Source organism: Carcharhinus amblyrhynchos, chromosome 12 (genome assembly GCF_965287045.1).
Source record: "Carcharhinus amblyrhynchos chromosome 12, sCarAmb.v2.hapA, whole genome shotgun sequence".
Taxonomy (NCBI): domain Eukaryota; kingdom Metazoa; phylum Chordata; class Chondrichthyes; order Carcharhiniformes; family Carcharhinidae; genus Carcharhinus; species Carcharhinus amblyrhynchos.
The window spans coordinates 197293-215064 of record NC_137335.1 but is presented as its reverse complement, the minus strand read 5'-3'; the positions used below and the strand labels follow the sequence as shown (position 1 = coordinate 215064).

Genomic DNA, 17772 nt, shown 5'->3' with positions numbered 1-17772 from the left:
AATAATTGATATGGATTGTAAATATTTGAGACCCCTGTGGCATTCAAGCAGTACTAGCTGCTAACCCAAAAATGGCCCATAAGTGACCATAGAGTCATAGAGGTTTACAGCATGGAAACAGGCCCTTCGGTCCAGCTTGTCCATGTTGTCCTTTTTTTTAAAATCCCTAAACTAATCCCAATTGCCTGCATTTGGCCCGTATCCCTCTAACCCATCATACCCCTGTAACTATTTAAATGCTTTTTAAAAGATAAAATTGTACCCGCCTCTACTACTACTTCTGGCAGCTTGTTCCAGACGCTCACCACCCTCTGTGTGAAAAAATTGTCCCTCTGGACACTTTTGTATCTCTCCCCTTTCACCTTGAACCTATGCCCTCTAGTTTTAGACTCCCCTACCTTTGGGAAAAGATATTGACTATCTACTTTGTCTATGCCCCTCATTATTTTATAGTCTCTATAAGATCACCCCTCAGCCTCCTACGCTCCAGAGAAAAAAGTCCCAGTCTATTCAGCCTCTCTATATAACTCAATCCATCAAGTCCCGGTAGCATCCTAGTAAATCTTTTCTGCACTCTTTCTAGTTTAATAATATCCTTCCTATAATAGGGTGACCAGAATTTCACACAGTATTCCAAGTGTGGCCTTACCAATGTCTTACACAACTTCCACAAGACGTCTCAACTCCTGTATTCGGTGTTCTGACCAATGAAACCAAGCATGCCAAATGCGTTCTTCATCACTCTGTCCACCTGTGACTGCACTTTCAAGGAGCTATGAACATGTACCCCTAGATCTTTGTTCTGTAACTATCCCCAACACTCTACTGTTAACTGAGTAAGTCCTGTCCTGGTTCAGTCTACCAAAATGCATACCTCACATTTGTCTAAATTAAGCTCCATCTGCCATTCATCAGCCCACTGGCCAGATGATCTTTTTTATGATGACATTGAGGGACAAATATCGGCTAGGATTTCAGGGATAATTCCCCTGTTCTTTGAAATATTGCCATGGGGCTCTTGGCACCTGAGCAGGTAGATGAGGCCTTGACCTATTGTCTTATTCAAAAGACAGGACACCCCAATATTGCATTCGAGTGCCAGCATTGACTTTTTGCACTCAAGCCCTTGAGTAGGACTTGGTGTGCTTAATTTAGCTGCATCATTTCCTTGAATCCCAATTTTATTACATGTCAGAGGTAATTCATTGGCTGTGAAGAACTGTGTATCTTCCAAGAATCTCAATGATATCCTTAATTTTATGTAGGGCTGCTCTTAGCCACTGCTTTTGAGAAGCAGGAAAGTGACTTTAGTGAGGTTGTGTGGGCTTATTCCCATTTGTTCTGCTGTGGTATATGCAGGAGTTGGAATATATCAGTGAATACTTTTTGAGGTTGTGCAGTTGTTTGAAGGCAAGAAGTGGGGGTGTGGGGATGGCCCTGGCGAGATGTTCGTCTTCACCAATGACATGTTGAAAGCTCTGGAGAAGTTGTTGTAGCCTCTCCACTCCAGGGAAGTACTGGATGACGAAGGGTACTCTGTTCACCATGTCCTGTGTTTGTCACGTTGTCTACCTGATACGCTGCAGGAAAGGATGTCCCAAGGCATGGTACATTTGGGAGACCGTGCAGATGCTATAACAATGGATGAATGAACACTGCTCGACAATCACCAGGCAAGACTGTTCTCTTCCTGTTGGGGAACACTTCAGCAGTCATGGGCATTCGGCCTCTGATCTTCACGTAAGCGTTCTCCCAGGCAGCCTTCATGACACACGACAGTGCAAAGTCGCTGAGCAGAGACTGATAGTCAAGTTCTGCACACGTGAGGATGGCCTCAACCGGGATCTTGGATTCATGTCACATTATCTGTAACCCACACTTGCCTGGACTTGCAAAATCTCACTAACTTTCCTGTCTGGAAACGACACACATCTTTTCAACCTATGCTTAATGCTCTCTCCACTCACATTGTTTGTACCTTTAAGACTTGATTATCTGTAAAGACTCACATTCCAATCATTATTCATGTAAATTGAGTTTGTGTCTTTATATGTCCTGTTTGTGATCAGAACTCCCACCCACCTGACTTAAGGAACAGCCAGTTCTGAAAGCTAGTGGCATTTACTACAAATAAACTTGTTGGACTTTAACCTGGTGTTGTGAGACTTCTTACTGTATTTATCCCAGTCCAAGGTCGGCATCTCCACATCATTCCAGTCACTAAAGCAGCCATCTGTAATCACCCTCTATCTTCTACAACTGAGCCAATTTTGAATCCCTTTATCAATTACCTTGAATTCCATGTGCATTTATCTTCTTTATAAGTCTTTCATGAGGCACGTTGTCAAATTCAGCAGTGTCTACTTGGAGTTGGAGGTCAGTTATCTCAGTACGAGGACAACATTGCAGGAGTTTCTCAGGATAGTGCCCTAGGCTCAACTGTCTTCAGCTTCTTCATCAATGACCTTCCTTCTTTCATAAGCTCAGAAGTGGGAATATTTGCTGATGATTGCACAATGTTAAGCATCGTTCACGATCTTTCAGCTACTGAAGCAGTCAGTGTCCGTATGCGGCATATTCAGGTTGGGCTGATAAGTGGCAAATAACACTTGCACAGACAAGTGCAAAGAATGACCATTTCCAACAAGAGAGAATTCAACCATTTCCCTTCGACATTCAATGGCATTAGCATCCTCCACTATCAACATCCTGGAGGTTTCCATTGACCAGAAACTGAACTGGACCAGCCATATAAACACTGTGTCTACAAGTGCAACCCCTTCCCGACTGTATACCTCTCTGCTGCCATCTCCAGTGGGATTGTGTTGTCGATGGGATAGAACATATGCAGGGATGGTAATGTTGATGTCTGGGACGTTATTTGTAAGGCATGACTCTCTAAGGATGATTATATCAGGCTATTGCTTGACCTGTCTGTGGGACATTTGGCACAAGCCCTTTAGTATAAAAGTCTGGCACACAACAGGTAAATGTGGGACTGAGTTCAGTACTGGCTGCACAATGATGTTAAGAAGGCACATGACCCAGACCTGAGGTCAGTCTGGTATTGAGCAGATCTTGGTTACTACCAAGGCATGGAAATAGCTCCTAGCCTGTACCCTTTACTATACATATGTAAATAGTTCTACTTGTTAATAAAGGCTTACAGTTAACCTACTGAAGACGATACAGACTTCTTAACAGATACTGTTCTATAACCAATGCCCTCCCAACATGTTGGCAAAATGGATCAAAACCCACAATTTTGCTAAAATGCTGATAACAAACCGAAACATGAGAAGACTAAGAAAAACTTCAACAAGGCTTTCTGACCTCTAAGCTCATCAGAAAAAAAATAGAAAAATAAATTAACTACCTCAGGAACATTGAGACTGTCCAGCTCAGAAAAAAGCATATATATGGTCGAATTTGACTGTCTTATTACTCGACCAAGTAAACCGTTGTATAAAAGAAGTTGGCAATCAACTGATCTAGGCAGGCATTGATTAGAAGAAATGTCCACAAGAGACACGCCATTGCCATCTTGTGGGGCCAGCCAAATTAGCAAGCGTGGGAAACCCCTTTGTCTCTGAGACCAGTGTTACCATCTTGAAATCCAGAAAAGGCTCCACGAAAAGTTTTTTAAAAATTGAAGACGGAGCAAGAAATTGCCTTCCAGCACAATTCTCTAATTTAAAAAAAGGCTAGAAGGCACAAATCTCTTGTTTTGAAACTTCCTTGCAAAGTTGTAAAGTTGGGGGAGAAAAGTTAGCAGAATGGAACCCTACAAAAACCAGCAAGCTTTGTAAGAAAAACGGAGTTGCTACACAGCCATTCTTAAAAAGCCAACAACATTTAAAGATCCAACTGCATAAAATTATTAAATGACCATGGATTAAAAATGCTATTTACCAGATCAGTTTAGACTCATCCCAGGGCAAAAAAAAAATGAAATATTGGGTATCCTGAAAAATGGAATATTTAAACTGCTAAAAAGCATCGGGTCTCAGTACAGCATCAGAAAAAGAGATTAGTACTGTTTTATACATGCTTAGTGAATATGCTGATGAAATCATCTTTATGCAGCACGTTGATGTCTTCCTCAATCAGCTCCATTGAAATATTAATAGATGAATATGAAATAGATGAATATTTTAACCTGTGCTGGGTAGCACAGACCTTTTATGAAAAAAAGCTGGGAAAGGCCTCATCGAACAATCCACCTGAGGACAGCAGAGAGCAAGGAGCTTTCTAGAAGAACCAAAGGAATAACTTTTTTAAGACCCCGATATGTCTCCAGAACTTCACCAGCAGCTGGTAGTGAATGACAAAAGAATACAGATATGCAGCAGGCAGAGCAAGATAGAAGTAAAATCAGAAAATGTCCTTATCGATGCTGAACTGGAGATTTGAAGCACAAGATTGAAGCTGAGTACGTACCTTTAAAAATGCATGATAAAGTCTTCAAGTACACAAACTGTTTGAAACATGAACAGATTAAGGGAAAAAGGGAAGCAGAAAGGTAGTATTAATAGGGGACTCCACAGTGAGGGGCGCAGACAGGCGTTTTTGTGGACGTAGAAGGGAGTCGCGGATGGTGGTTTGTCTCCCTGGGGCTGGGATCCAGGATGTCTCTGGGCGGGTCCCAGACATCCTGAAAGGGGAGGGTGAGGAACCGGAGGTAGTAGTACATATAGGTACTACTGATGTAGGTAAGAAGAGGGAGGCACTTGTGAAAAAGGACTATAGGGAACTGGGTAGGCAGCTGAGGAAGAGAAAAGCGAAGGTAGTAATCTCAGGATTGCTGCCTGTGCCAAGGGAGAATGAGGGAAGAAATGAAATGAGGTGGAGGGTGAATGCGTGGCTGAGGGACTGGTGTAGAGGGCAGGGATTTCGGTTCCTAGATCACTGGGACCTCTTTAGGGGTAGGTGGGACCTCTATAGTAGGGACGGGTGGCACTTAAATACCAGGGGGACTAGTATCTTGGCGGGAAGACTGGCTAAGGCTACCGGGGGGACTTTAAACTAGAAAGGATGGGGGGAGGGAACTGTGTTGGGGAAACTGGGACGGAGGAGGTTCGCTCCCAGGTAGGGGAGGACCGCAGGCAGTATGCGAGGGAGGTTAGACAGGTGGTGGAGATGGGAAATGCCCAGACTGAGGGGCTGAAGTGTATATATTTTAATGCAAGGAGTATAGTGAATAAGGTAGATGAGCTTAGGGCGTGGATAGCTGTTTGGGATTGTGATGTGGTGGCCATTACGGAGACTTGGATGTCTCAGGGACAGGACTGGGTACTTCAGGTGCCAGGCTTCAGGTGCTTCAGGAAGGACAGGGAGGGTGGCAGAAGGGGTGGTGGCGTGGCACTGTTGATCAGGGATAGTGTCATGGCTACAGAGAAAGAGGATGTCGTGGAGGGATTGTCTACAGAATCTCTGTGGGTGGAAGTTAGGAACAGCAAAGGGTCAAAAACTTTGCTGGGTGTAATCTATAGGCCGCCCAATAGTGACAGGGAAGTTGAAGTGCAAATAGGGAAACAGATTCTGGAGAGATGTTTTAATAACAGAGTTGTCGTGATGGGAGACTTCAATTTCCCAAACATCGACTGGAATATCCCTAGGGTAAGGGGCATAGATGGGGAGGAGTTTGTTAGGTGTGTTCAGGAGGGTTTCCTGACGCAGTATGTGGACAAGCCTACGAGGGGAGAGGCTGTACTTGACCTGGTACTGGCGAATGAACCAGGGCAGGTGATGGATCTTTCGGTAGGAGAGCATCTTGGATATGGTGACCATAATTCTATCTCCTTCACAATTGCGTTGGAACGAGATAGGATCAGGCAGGCTAGGAAGTTGTTTGTCTGGGGTAATGGGAGATACGAAGAAGTCAGGAAGTTACTTGGACAAATAAACTGGAAGGAGGCGTTCTTAGGGAAAAGTACCGAAGGAAGGTGGCAGATATTCAAGGAATGTGTGTCTGGAGCTCTGAATGACAACGTTCCGATGAGACGAGGGGGGTTTGGTGGGTCGAGGGAACCGTGGTGCACAAAGGATGTGTTGAACCTAGTCAGGAAGAAAAGGAAGGTGTACAAGAGGTTCAGGGAATTAGGAGATGTTAAAGATCTTGAGGAGTATAAGGACTGTAGGAGGGAACTTAAAAGGGAAATTAGGAGAGCCAGAAGGGGTCATGAGAAGACCTTGGCGAGTAAGATTAAGGAGAATCCCAAGGCCTTCTATAAATATGTGAAAGGTAAAAGGATAAGAAGAGAAGGGATAGGACCGATAAAAGGTGAGGGGGGAAAGGTTTGTGTGGAACCAGAAGAAATGGCGGAGGTGCTTAACGAGTACTTCGCCTCAGTATTCACGGTGGAAGCCGATCTGGGAGATTTTGTTATGGATTTGCAGCAGATGGAAAGGATTGAGTACGTGAATATTAAGGAGGAGGATGTGTTGGAACTTTTGAATTCTATCAAGGTAGATAAGTCGCCGGGACCAGATGGGATGTACCCCAGGATACTGTGGGAGGCGAGGGAAGAGATTGCAGAGCCCCTGGCGATGATCTTTGCGTCGTCAATGGAGACGGGAGAGGTTCCAGAGGATTGGAGGATTGCGGATGTAGTTCCTATTTTTAAGAAAGGGAACAGAGATAGCCCGGGAAATTACCGACCGGTGAGTCTGACCTCAGTGGTTGGTAAGCTGATGGAGAGGCTTCTGAGGGACAAGATTTACGAACATTTGGAGAGGTTTGACATGATCAGGAATAGTCAGCATGGATTTGTCAAGGGCAGGTCGTGCCTTACAAGCCTAGTTGAGTTCTTCGATAATGTGACTGAACACATTGACGAAGGAAGTGCCGTGGACGTAGTGTACATGGACTTCAGCAAGGCGTTTGATAAGGTCCCCCATGCAAGACTTCTTGAGAAGGTGAGAGGGCATGGGATCCAAGGGCCTTTGGCCTTGTGGATCCAGAACTGGCTTGCCTGCAGAAGGCAGAGAGTGGTTGTGGATGGGGCTTTTTCTGAATGGAGGTCAGTCACCAGCGGAGTGCCTCAAGGATCTGTTCTGGGACCCTTGTTGTTTGTCATTTTCATAAATGACCTGGATGAGGAAGTGGAGGGATGGGTAAGTAAGTTCGCTGATGACACGAAGGTCGGTGGTGTTGTGGATGATCTGGAAGGATGGCAAAAGTTGCAGCAGGACATAGATAGGATGCAGGACTGGGCGGAGAAGTGGCAGATGGACTTCAACGCGGATAAATGTGTTGTCGTCCATTTTGGCAGAACCAACGGGATGAACGAGTACACTATTAAGGGCAGAAGTCTGAGTAGTGTTGAGGAGCAGAAGGATCTTGGGGTCCGGGTCCACAGGACTCTTAAATCGGCCTCGCAGGTGGAGGAGGTGGTCAAGAAGGCGTATGGTGTACTGGCCTTCATTAATCGAGGGATTGAGTTTAGGAGTCGGGAGGTAATGCTGGAACTTTATAAGACCCTTGTCAGGCCTCATTTGGAGTATTGTGCGCAGTTCTGGTCGCCTCACTATAGGAAAGATGTAGAAGCTATTGAAAGGGTGCAGAGGAGATTTACAAGGATGTTGCCTGGACTGGGAGGCATGCCTTATGAAGTTAGGTTGAGGGAGCTGGGACTCTTTTCCCTGGAGAGACGAAGGTTGAGAGGCGACCTGATAGAAGTTTACAAAATGTTGAGAGGAATAGATAGGGTGGACTCTCAGAGGCTATTTCCCCGGTTTGAAATGGTCGCTACGAGAGGACACAGATTTAAGGTGCGGGGAGGGAGGTTCAGAAGTGATGTTAGGGGTAAGTTTTTCACTCAGAGGGTGGTGAGTGAATGGAATCGGCTGCCGTCAGTGGTGGTGGAGGCGAACTCGCTGGGGTCTTTTAAAAGACTTCTGGATGAGTATATGGGGTTTAATGAGATTGAGGGTTATAGATAGGTCTGTAGGTTGGTAGGTGATGTGGTCGGCGCAACTTGTGGGCCGAAGGGCCTGTTTGTGCTGTAGTGTTCTATGTTCTATGTTCTATTAAGTTCAGAGATGTTACAAAGACACCAGACGTGCCTCTCAGTGCGTTGTGACATATTTTCTATACAGCTCCTACTAGGGTGATTAAGCATTTCAATTTGATTCATTTGATAAGGTCCCTCATGGCAGGCTGGTGCAGAAGATTAAATCACATGGGATCAAGGATGTGTTAGCCAAATGGATTCAGAACTGGCTTAGCCATAAAAAACAGAGGGTTCGGGACTTCGTGATGCACAGAGTGCCGGAGATTCAATCCATTCAGCTCACCCAAAAACGAGTGGGAAAAACTTCTGTATTCCTGTCGAATGGGTACTTATTGTTTTGGGAGAATCACCCCCTACATTTCTGAAGAGATAACAAATCAAAAACTTAGTGACAAGCTGGGAGTGAAAGTTCTTTTGTTGAAAGGTGAGTGCCCGTATACGTCAAGGTGGCCCACGTAACACAGAAGAAGAGGAAGAAGCACCAAGAAGACAAATACAATGTTTTTCCACCAGCAAAAACTGTTTTAGGGTAGCTACTGCTGATCACTACAATCACTGATCAAAAAAATGGTGTTTTTTGATCGTGAATGGTGGATGGGCCTCCAGACCACATGAACCTGCTCATACATTAATAACAGTAATATAATTCGAGCAATAATGTGGGAACAGCAGTGTAATTGCATGAAAATAATCATAATGTAAGACATGAAGTAAAATAATATAACTCTATGTAAACTTGATAAAGACTTGGTCAGAGGTGCAGTATATGTGTCTGGCAATGCAGGTTTTGGGTGTGGCTGAGTACAGTAGCACCCACACAGTGATGTGAGACCCAGGAATCAGCCTGGTAATGAGCAGAGATAAGTTAAGATCTAGGCATGGAAATAAGCCGTAGCTTGTTCCCTTTACTGTATAAAAAGTTCTACTTGTTAAAAAAAACTTGTAGTTAGTCTACTGAAGACCACCTAGGCTTTTTTAAGAGACACGTTTCCATAACTAATACCTTCCCAATAGCCTCCAGATGTTAGAAAGGAGGATTTAGCAAGGTCGACATGGCTAGGTTTATCGTTGTTGTTTTCAGTGCCTTAGTGGCTCGGTGGTCTGTCTGGTTTATTTTTTATCAACTTTTTTGTAACAATTTGATACAACTGAATGATTTATTAAGTCATTTCAGAGGGCAGTTAAGAGTCAACCACATTGCTGTGGGTCTGGAGTCACATGTAGGCCAGACTGGGTAAGGATGGAAGATTTCCTTTACTTAAGGACATTAGTGAACCAGATGCGTTCTTGCAACAGTTGACTTTGGTCGCCATTCCAGATTTATTAATTGACTTCAAATTTCACCAACTGGGTGTTTGACCCCAGATCCTGAGGACATTAGCCTAGACCTCTGCGTTATTAATTCAGTAAGAAATCTTACAACACTAGGTTAAGTCCAACCGATCTATTTGATATCAGATAAATCGGTTGGACTTAACCTGGTGTTGTCAGATTTCTTACTGTGTTTACCCCAGTCCAACGCCGGTATCTCCACATCATTATTAATTCAGTGACATTATCACTACGCCACCCCCTCCCAGACAGAAATGATCAAGTTTTTTATTTGGTACATACAGAGTAAGAAATATTGATTTTCCTAAGGCCCTCGTGTCAGGGAGATTTCAATTATGACGTTTGTCAAGGCAACGAATGATGAATTCCAATATTAGCTCATATAGCAATTTAAAAAAAAAAAAAAATGCCTTGTGGGAATATTGTTGTAAAAACAAGCATTATAAGAACAGAGGAACCAGGAGCCACTAGCAATAAAAACAGTTAAATGGCATGGGCTGAAGTACCTCTCAGTGCATTGTGACATATTTACTATATAGCTCTTACTAGGAGGATGATTAAGCATTTCAATTTGCTATTTTAACTTGCTATATATAAATTTGTAACTGCTGGTAACTTTAATTCATAATATGAGCTGCTATTCGATGACAATTTTAATAAATTTAGAGTCTCCTTAAAATCCTTTCTCTTTAAATTGGCCCCAACTTTTAGTTCTATAGGAGGTTAAAGGTTAGTCACTTCAATTAGATGCCTGAGCTAATTTGCATAACACTGAAGGCTGTAATGTAATCTGCAAGTTAATTCCATGACATGAAATGCATAAATGTATTTTATGAACCCCGAGTGCCAGTAAATAAATAAATGTAGACGAATATAACTCTAAAGAGAAAAACTAAACAGAAACAAGCTGGCAGATTTAGCTAGTCATAAGTATGAAGGAACGCATCTCAACTTTGTCCTGCCAGAGAATATCATTGCCATGTTGCCTGAAAATTAACTAAACAAGATATATGATTACTTGAAAATTTATCTTTGCTTTTCCAATAGAAAGGGTTTCAAAATAAAAGTCAACAGCAGGGGCATTTTGCAGTCTACTTTTTCTGTGTGTTTTCTCATTATTAAATCAGGGTCTGACTCTTTGCTTATTTCACCAGGACTGAAGTCCTGCCAAAAATGAGGCCTCAGGAAGTGGGAGTGTATCTGGCTCCAGAGAACAGGGAGGTTGCAGGATGCTGTTTAAAATAATAAACAGCAACTGAAAATAGAAGATTATTACAGACTATTGAAACTGCGTTGAATAAAAGCTGGAGGTCCTATACTAGAGTAGACAGTGTAGTAATCTAGTGACAGGGCAAGTACAGTGGTGCTAGTGGAACCTCAGCCTCCCTTTTGCTAACAAGGAATAAAATTGAGGGCCTTGGGTAAACCAAGCTGTCGATATATCAAATGGTGTCTACTTGTGGATTAAGCTCTGGTCTAGTATTTTGCCGTTGCCCTCTTCGCCCTGTGGACTGAAGCCCCATTCACCTGGATATATGTTTACAATAGACTCCACTCAGGGATTTGTTACCTTTGTACGGAAAGTCCTTTTCAAAATTTCTCGTGATCATTGGTCAATTATCTTTGATTCACAAGCTGTCAACAGTTGAGGCCAGCTATTTGACTGAGACGGGACCCATGAGCAAATATTTTAAAGGAACAAGATCTGGACCATCACAGGAATTGGGAATCAGTGAAGTCTTAGCCTAAACTAAGGCTAGAGGATGAAAGCACTATGGAAGTTGGCTAAAAGCTGCAGAGGATTACTCACCATCCTGGATCTAGGTATCTTTGGGTGAATTATTTTGAATTGATAGATGTGTGAAACTGCTTATATGTAAAAAAAAATCAGATTTAGTGTGTATGGCAAAATTTAGGACAGGCTAAAGCAGGAGGTGAATCTTCTGTTTGCAGATGTAAAACTGCAGCGTAGACAGCAGTAATGCGACAACCTTTGGCAGAAAGATGTAGGCTGTGTCAAGGTGAGACATTACGATGATTGGCCTGAACTTCAGCTTGCAGGAGTTGCTAAGAAAAATTGAACAGGTATAGTAAGAAAAATGATTTTATTTTATAGCCTGACATTCAGTTCATTTTTCTAACAATTATGAGTTTAATTTCTGTTAGTGCACTCATCATTTCCACCACATTGATTTACCTTTGTGGACTTTAATGCTTTGTTGATCCCTTTGTGTTTAAATGGGTTAACAACCATATTAATGTCGCACAGAATTGAACGTTATGAATGTACCACATGGGAGTAAAAGTCAAAGTACATTTATGTTAATTATGTAGAAACCTACAAAATATGTCCTGATGTTGAAAAAGTTTAAGAATGCATTTCGGGATGTGATTCTGGTACTGATATTTGTGTTCTAATTCATTAGCAGCAATGCTGCAATAAATACAGAAAGCACATCCCTAAGATGGGAAACTCCATTTTTAATGATTCTGCTGTGAATATCTGAAAATGAATTTAAGTGGTTACTCTTAAATAAGCCCTGTGCATTAAACTCCACAAACTTCTACAAGTTTTAATCAAGGGGAAAGGCGGGGGATGGGGTGGGGGGGTGGTGTTGGTGGGGAAGATTGAATACTTGTGTGAATGTAATATTGCATTGCATTTGTCATTGAGTGTTATTTTAAAAAAAAGGGTAGGATTTACCACTGAGATGGTGGAGGATTGCAAGAGTAGCACTGGGGGAATCTATTCTGGTTATAATTGCCAGCTGGTAACAGCAGGGACCACGATTTATAGGAGTTCTGTCTATATTCTGGGACCTATTAGCATTTCATCATTCATAGCATGAATTATTCAATGTCTGGATTTTACTCCTGAGAGCTTGTAATTACATTTGCTGACTTGCTAGTGTGATCTAATTGCCCCTGTCAATTTACTAAAATAAATCCAGAGAGTATAGGTTAACAAGAATATCTTATAGCGTATTGCATTTGGACCAGAGCGTGGGTATTGCCAACGTGGGCATCCGTTTCCTGTCAGTTCCGATTGAAATGACTTCATTTCCTGAATGTAGTATCTTGAACTGCAGGCGATCACCAGGTAGATTAATGAATGAAGTCCACTCTGTCCCTGGAACTATGCTCTCCAGCCCACCTGTGCACAACAGTGTGTACTATCTACACATTGCAGTAACTCAACAATCTTCCTTCAACAGCACCTTCCCAACCCACAACCTCTACACCTAAATGGACAACAGCAGGAAATGCATGGGAACACCTCCACCATGTGAGGGATGGTGGCAGAGTAGTAATGTCATTGGACTAGTAATCCAGAGACCCATTCTAATGCTCCAGGGTGCTGAATTCAAATTCCACCATGGCAGTGGGTGGAATTTAAATCAATTAATAAACTGGCCACAAAGTCGTCATTGATTGTTGTAAAGGCCAATCTGGTCTTCCGTTTAAGGAAGGAAATCTGCCGTCCTTACCTGGTCTGGCCTATATGTGATTCCAGAACCATAGTATTGTGATTGACTCTCAATTGTAATTTGAAATGTTTAGTCTAAAGGCAATTAGGGATGTGCAAAAAATGCTAGTTTTGCCAGTGATAGCCATATCCCATGATAAAAAAAAGGACATTTCACATTGGTAACATAAATGAAATACCCAAGAATTTCAGTATGCCCTGACCTGTGGAGTGGAAAGGTTCAAAACTTTGGAATAGGTGGATGGTTGCCAGAGAAAATGCCTTCACAGAGAGTGGAAATATGCATGTTTTGTGTACTTTTCATCATCAAATCATTGGGATGCTACCAGTGTAGAAATTAAATCATCAGATGGCTCCAAATGTGGAATATCCAATTCATTGGATAAAGACGAAGATGATTTGCTTTGAAGGGATGATTATGAAATCGAAAGCCTAATCTTTATGATGATGCCATAGCCAAAGTACTCAGGATGAATCTGATAAAATATATACATTGGATGTCAAAAACAATGCATTTGACCCATTTTAAAATGTCATGATTGTGGTCCAGATTACCCTTGCATTTCATTAAATAAATTTGTATTGATTTAATTTGAACTACTGATGCTTTTTTTCTCACGGAACATGTACATCAACACTGACAGTTCATATTTTACACTCGGCACATAACTCAGCCTCCGTTGTTGGAAGAATTTTTCAAAGTTCCAACACTTGACTGACGTGCTTCAACCTACGGTATTTTATGTTCTGTGGTCGTAATTCTTTTTACTACATGATGTCAGTTTTATTCTCCAGTTATCAAGCAGTATGTGTTTCCTGTTACTTGAGTTATGTAAATTTTGTACAAAGTACTCTGAAAGATAAAGTGAGCAAGCATCAACTACAAATGCTGAAAATCCAATATAAAAATAAAGACTGGGAAATACTCTTGGGCATTTATAAAGAGCAGGAAGATAACTTGGTTAAATCTGACAACAATATATTGCTTTAGTTCTTTTGCGTATCAAATATTCTACTGAGCCTCTGGAAAAAAGGAATCGGATTCTTCTATATTTGCATATATAAATATCAGTGCACTTCAGATATGAATTTCTGATTTGATTTAAATATTTCCTCTTTCTATTGTCAAGCCTTCAGTGCTGTATAGGTGTAATTCAAAGATCTTTTCAAGGCAGTGAATCAAAATTTCTTGTAACCACATTGAGTTTCTGGACACCTCAAAATTTGGAGGATCTAATGTTCCCAACTCTGGGTACAATTTCTAATCCTCCCTTACTGAAGTATTGGCAAATCCTTTGAGTTACACATATCTGGAAGTGATCCATACTATTCAAAATGAGTTGGAATTAATTCAGCTTCACACTTTGAACTAATAGATGATTCAGAAATGCTGGGGATGAGTCATGGAGCTCGGAAGGTCCGCAGCTACTGGAATAAATTTGTATGGTTTGAATATTTCAGCCAAAGACATGCAGAATATTTTAACTATAAGCCAATTTTGGAGGCTGCTGTCTATTCTTGGTCATTGAATTTTGCAATAGTTTGTCTTTTAGTGTCTCAGAACAATCTGTCTCTGACTCTCAGCCCAGTTGATCTCCTTGATATGACCAGACATAATGCTGATTACTTCTTTAAACTAACAAACAAAACCTTTCTTGAGGTACACATTATGCTTGTCTTTTCACCTTTGACCTGGGTAGAAGTTCAGCATAATGTGACCTGGTGAACGTCTACTGTCTGTCAGTGATGATGATGGTTGGTCTTGTGTGAAATGAGGTTAGTTTGTGCGCTGCAGTTTTAAGTGGACGTGGACCTTTAACATAAAGCTGCCCCTAATTTGGCTCTGTCCTGCCAGTTTTTGATAAGCAGTAAGTTAGCTGATGTAGGAAAAGGAAATTCATTGAATTGGGGAAAGATAAAGAGGGCTTAACTCTGCATCTTGTAATGGTGGGATCACTGGGAATAAGTAATCCCGCTGCACTCATTTGGCATGGCAGCACTAAGAATATAACCAGACGTTTTGTCGAAAATATAAAGTAAAACATCAGTTGTGCTGAAAGTATAATAACTTTCTGTAATGTTTAAGATAGGATCCAATATTTTCTGTATGGTGTCCATTGTGTGTTAAACTATATAGATCACAAACAGATTGTTATCACCTGAACAATGTGCAGTTGCAGATTGAAAGAGGAGGTATCCTTGGAGAATTTGGATCTTAACCATATTGACTTTTCGTTCCTCAGGATATCCAGGCTGAAATTGATGCTCATAATGACATCTTTAAGAGTATTGATGGCAACAGACACAAAATGGTGAAGGTTTTGGGAAATTCAGAGGAGGCTGCCTTGCTCCAGTGTCGACTTGATGATATGAACCAACGATGGAGTGATCTGAAGACAAAATCAGTCAATATCAGGTCAGTAGACTCTACAGGGTGTTCTGATGATTGCTTTTCACTGAAAAATCTAGACAAAGGGCCGAGGACTGACAGTGCAGCACACCAGTGTCAAACTAATAAAAGGTAACATAAATCAGACAGTCCCTGGGAACAACAAATTTATCTTTTAAAAGTTTGAATATTTTAGAAGAAAGTGGATAGGTGGAAGTTAAGGAATTTGAATTTTGAGATCTTTGGAAGGAATGGTTTAGAGTGGAAGTTGTAGATAACTGTCCAGAACTTTTACAGATACATCACTGGCAAATCAGTGTCTGCAACGAGTCCTGATTTCAAATCAAAGGTGAAATCAGGAAGAGGAAAAAGATGAGGGCCTGATGCTTGAAGCTTCAAAGCAATGAGAAATTATATTTTACTTGATAAAGATGAGAAAAGTTGGCATAGTACAGAGAGGGTCATTTGTATTTGTTTATGGGCTTTCGACAGTGCTGGCAAATCTAGCACATTTATAGCCTATTCTTAATTGCCCTTGAGAAGATCATGGTTGATCAGTTTTGAACCACCATAGTTCATGTGATATAAATGCACCCACCGTGCTGCTTTGGAAAGAGTTCCAGAATCTTGAGGCAGCAACTGAAGAAATCATGGTGAATGACTTGGAGGGAAACTTGCAACTGGTGATGTTAGCCAACATCCCACTTCTGACCTAATGATGGAGGAAAAATTATTGGGAAACAGCTGAAGATTGCACTGGGGGCACAGACCTGTGGAACTCCTGCAACAATGGTCTGGGATGATTTGATTGGCATTCATCAACCACCACCATCTTCCATTGTATAAGGTATGAGTCCAGCAATTGGAGAATTTTTCCATGATTCCCATTGACAAGGATGGCGAAGGTCAAGCCTTATGACTGAGAAAGGTCACGTCAGATGATGAGCTTTTTTAATATTTTGTCTGAGAGTGAGGGGGTTGCTTCAAATGGGAATAAAAGTAATCCAGCTGGTAGAAGTTTAAGGTTTATGTATAATTTCTTGCTGAACAAATGGGTTAAATTTCCACAGGCTGTGGGGCTGATCATAACAAACTGTGGGGTCTATTCTAACGAAAACAACCCCAAAACATCGTCTTTTGCATTCGCATCTTTGCCCCAAAACTAATTCTCGGTTGTCTATGAAGCATGTTTTATTAATGGGAAGACAGCATACTGTGCCCAAAACATTAATATTCTTATTTTGCATCCATGACGTACAAGAACCTGTTTATTCTAATAAAACCTCGATCCAGGGTATTTGATTTAATGTTAACATGAAGCTTTATGCATAGAACATTATGAATTTATAAAATCAAATTAAATAGTAATTTGTGTACCCTAGTATCTCTACATATTGGGTGGGATTTTCCAAAAATTAGAAAAGTGTCAAGTTCTAACTGAAAACCACATGTTTCTTCCCAGAAATGCAACCAGATTTTCACTCAGATCTTCTGAAACTTTGTCATAAGAAAGCGAGGGAATGTATTTTGTGTCATCATTCAGGTAGGGCAGACCTGATCCACAGAAAAGGGCATCCTGATTTCAAAACAGCATTAAAGGCCTCCCCCACATGGACATTAGGATCCAACCACCCCTGCAGTGGGGTACCCTGAAAAACCTGCTTCTATTCCTCACAGTGCCCTGCCATGACTCTTGTCTTCCCTGACCTCTGCACCCTGGTGTGGTCATCACAACTGGTTTTTGTTTTTGAAAACTAGTAGTGATTAGTGATTCCCACTGGTATGACATCAGTCCAGTGGGGGGAACGTCATGCCCCCAGAAGCAATGGCGCTAATTCTGTGAATGTGATTACATCGTCAGAGGGGAATGGGAAAGGTCTCAAATTGAGGTGCCACCGCTGCAAATCCTGTTATGGCCCCATCAGGAGAGTTTGCGGCCATAACAGGATTGGCACCCAAGATGAATTTGTGTCGAGAATCAATGAATCATACAGTGCAGAAGAGGCCTTCGGCCCATTGAATCTGCAACCATGTCCATTGAGTGTGAAACTAAATGCAAAATGTAAAAAATTGGCTTGCCATGTAAGCAGACTAGTTTTTAAGAAGTAAAATGCATTAACGAAGTGAGAAGTTTTTAAATGAGATAATAAAGCTAAATGTCAGCATCAGTTTGTTAAAAGCACAGCTTGGTATGGCTCCTGCTCTGATCAAAACTGCAAGAAACTACAAAAGATCGCGAATGTAGCCCAATCCATTACTCAAATCAGCATCCCATCCATTGACTCTGTCTACACTTCCCACTGCCTCGGAAAAGCATAATCATGGACCTCCCACGTACCCTGGACACATCTCTTCCACCTCCTACCGTCGGGAAAAAGATACAACAGTCTGAGGTCATGTACCAACTGACACAAGAACAGTTTCTTCCCTGCTGCCATCTGACTTTTGAATGGACCTACCTTGTATTAAATTGATCTTTCTCTACACCCTAGCTGTGGTGGTAGCACTACAATCTGTACCCTCTCCTTTCCTCCTTCTCTATGTACTTT

The 17772-nt window shown here is 41.7% G+C and overlaps 1 protein-coding gene across 5 annotated transcripts in view; it reads left to right on the top strand.

Moving 5' to 3' along the window:
• Nucleotides 1–17772, top strand: part of utrn (utrophin) — a 517764-nt gene that overhangs the window by 319955 nt on the left and 180037 nt on the right. For all 5 annotated transcript variants that reach the window (XM_080199920.1, XM_080199921.1, XM_080199919.1 and 2 more), the window contains one exon: nucleotides 15078–15250. In XM_080199920.1, the coding sequence (XP_080056046.1) occupies nucleotides 15078–15250 (173 nt within the window). The remainder of the gene's footprint in view (nucleotides 1–15077; nucleotides 15251–17772) is intronic.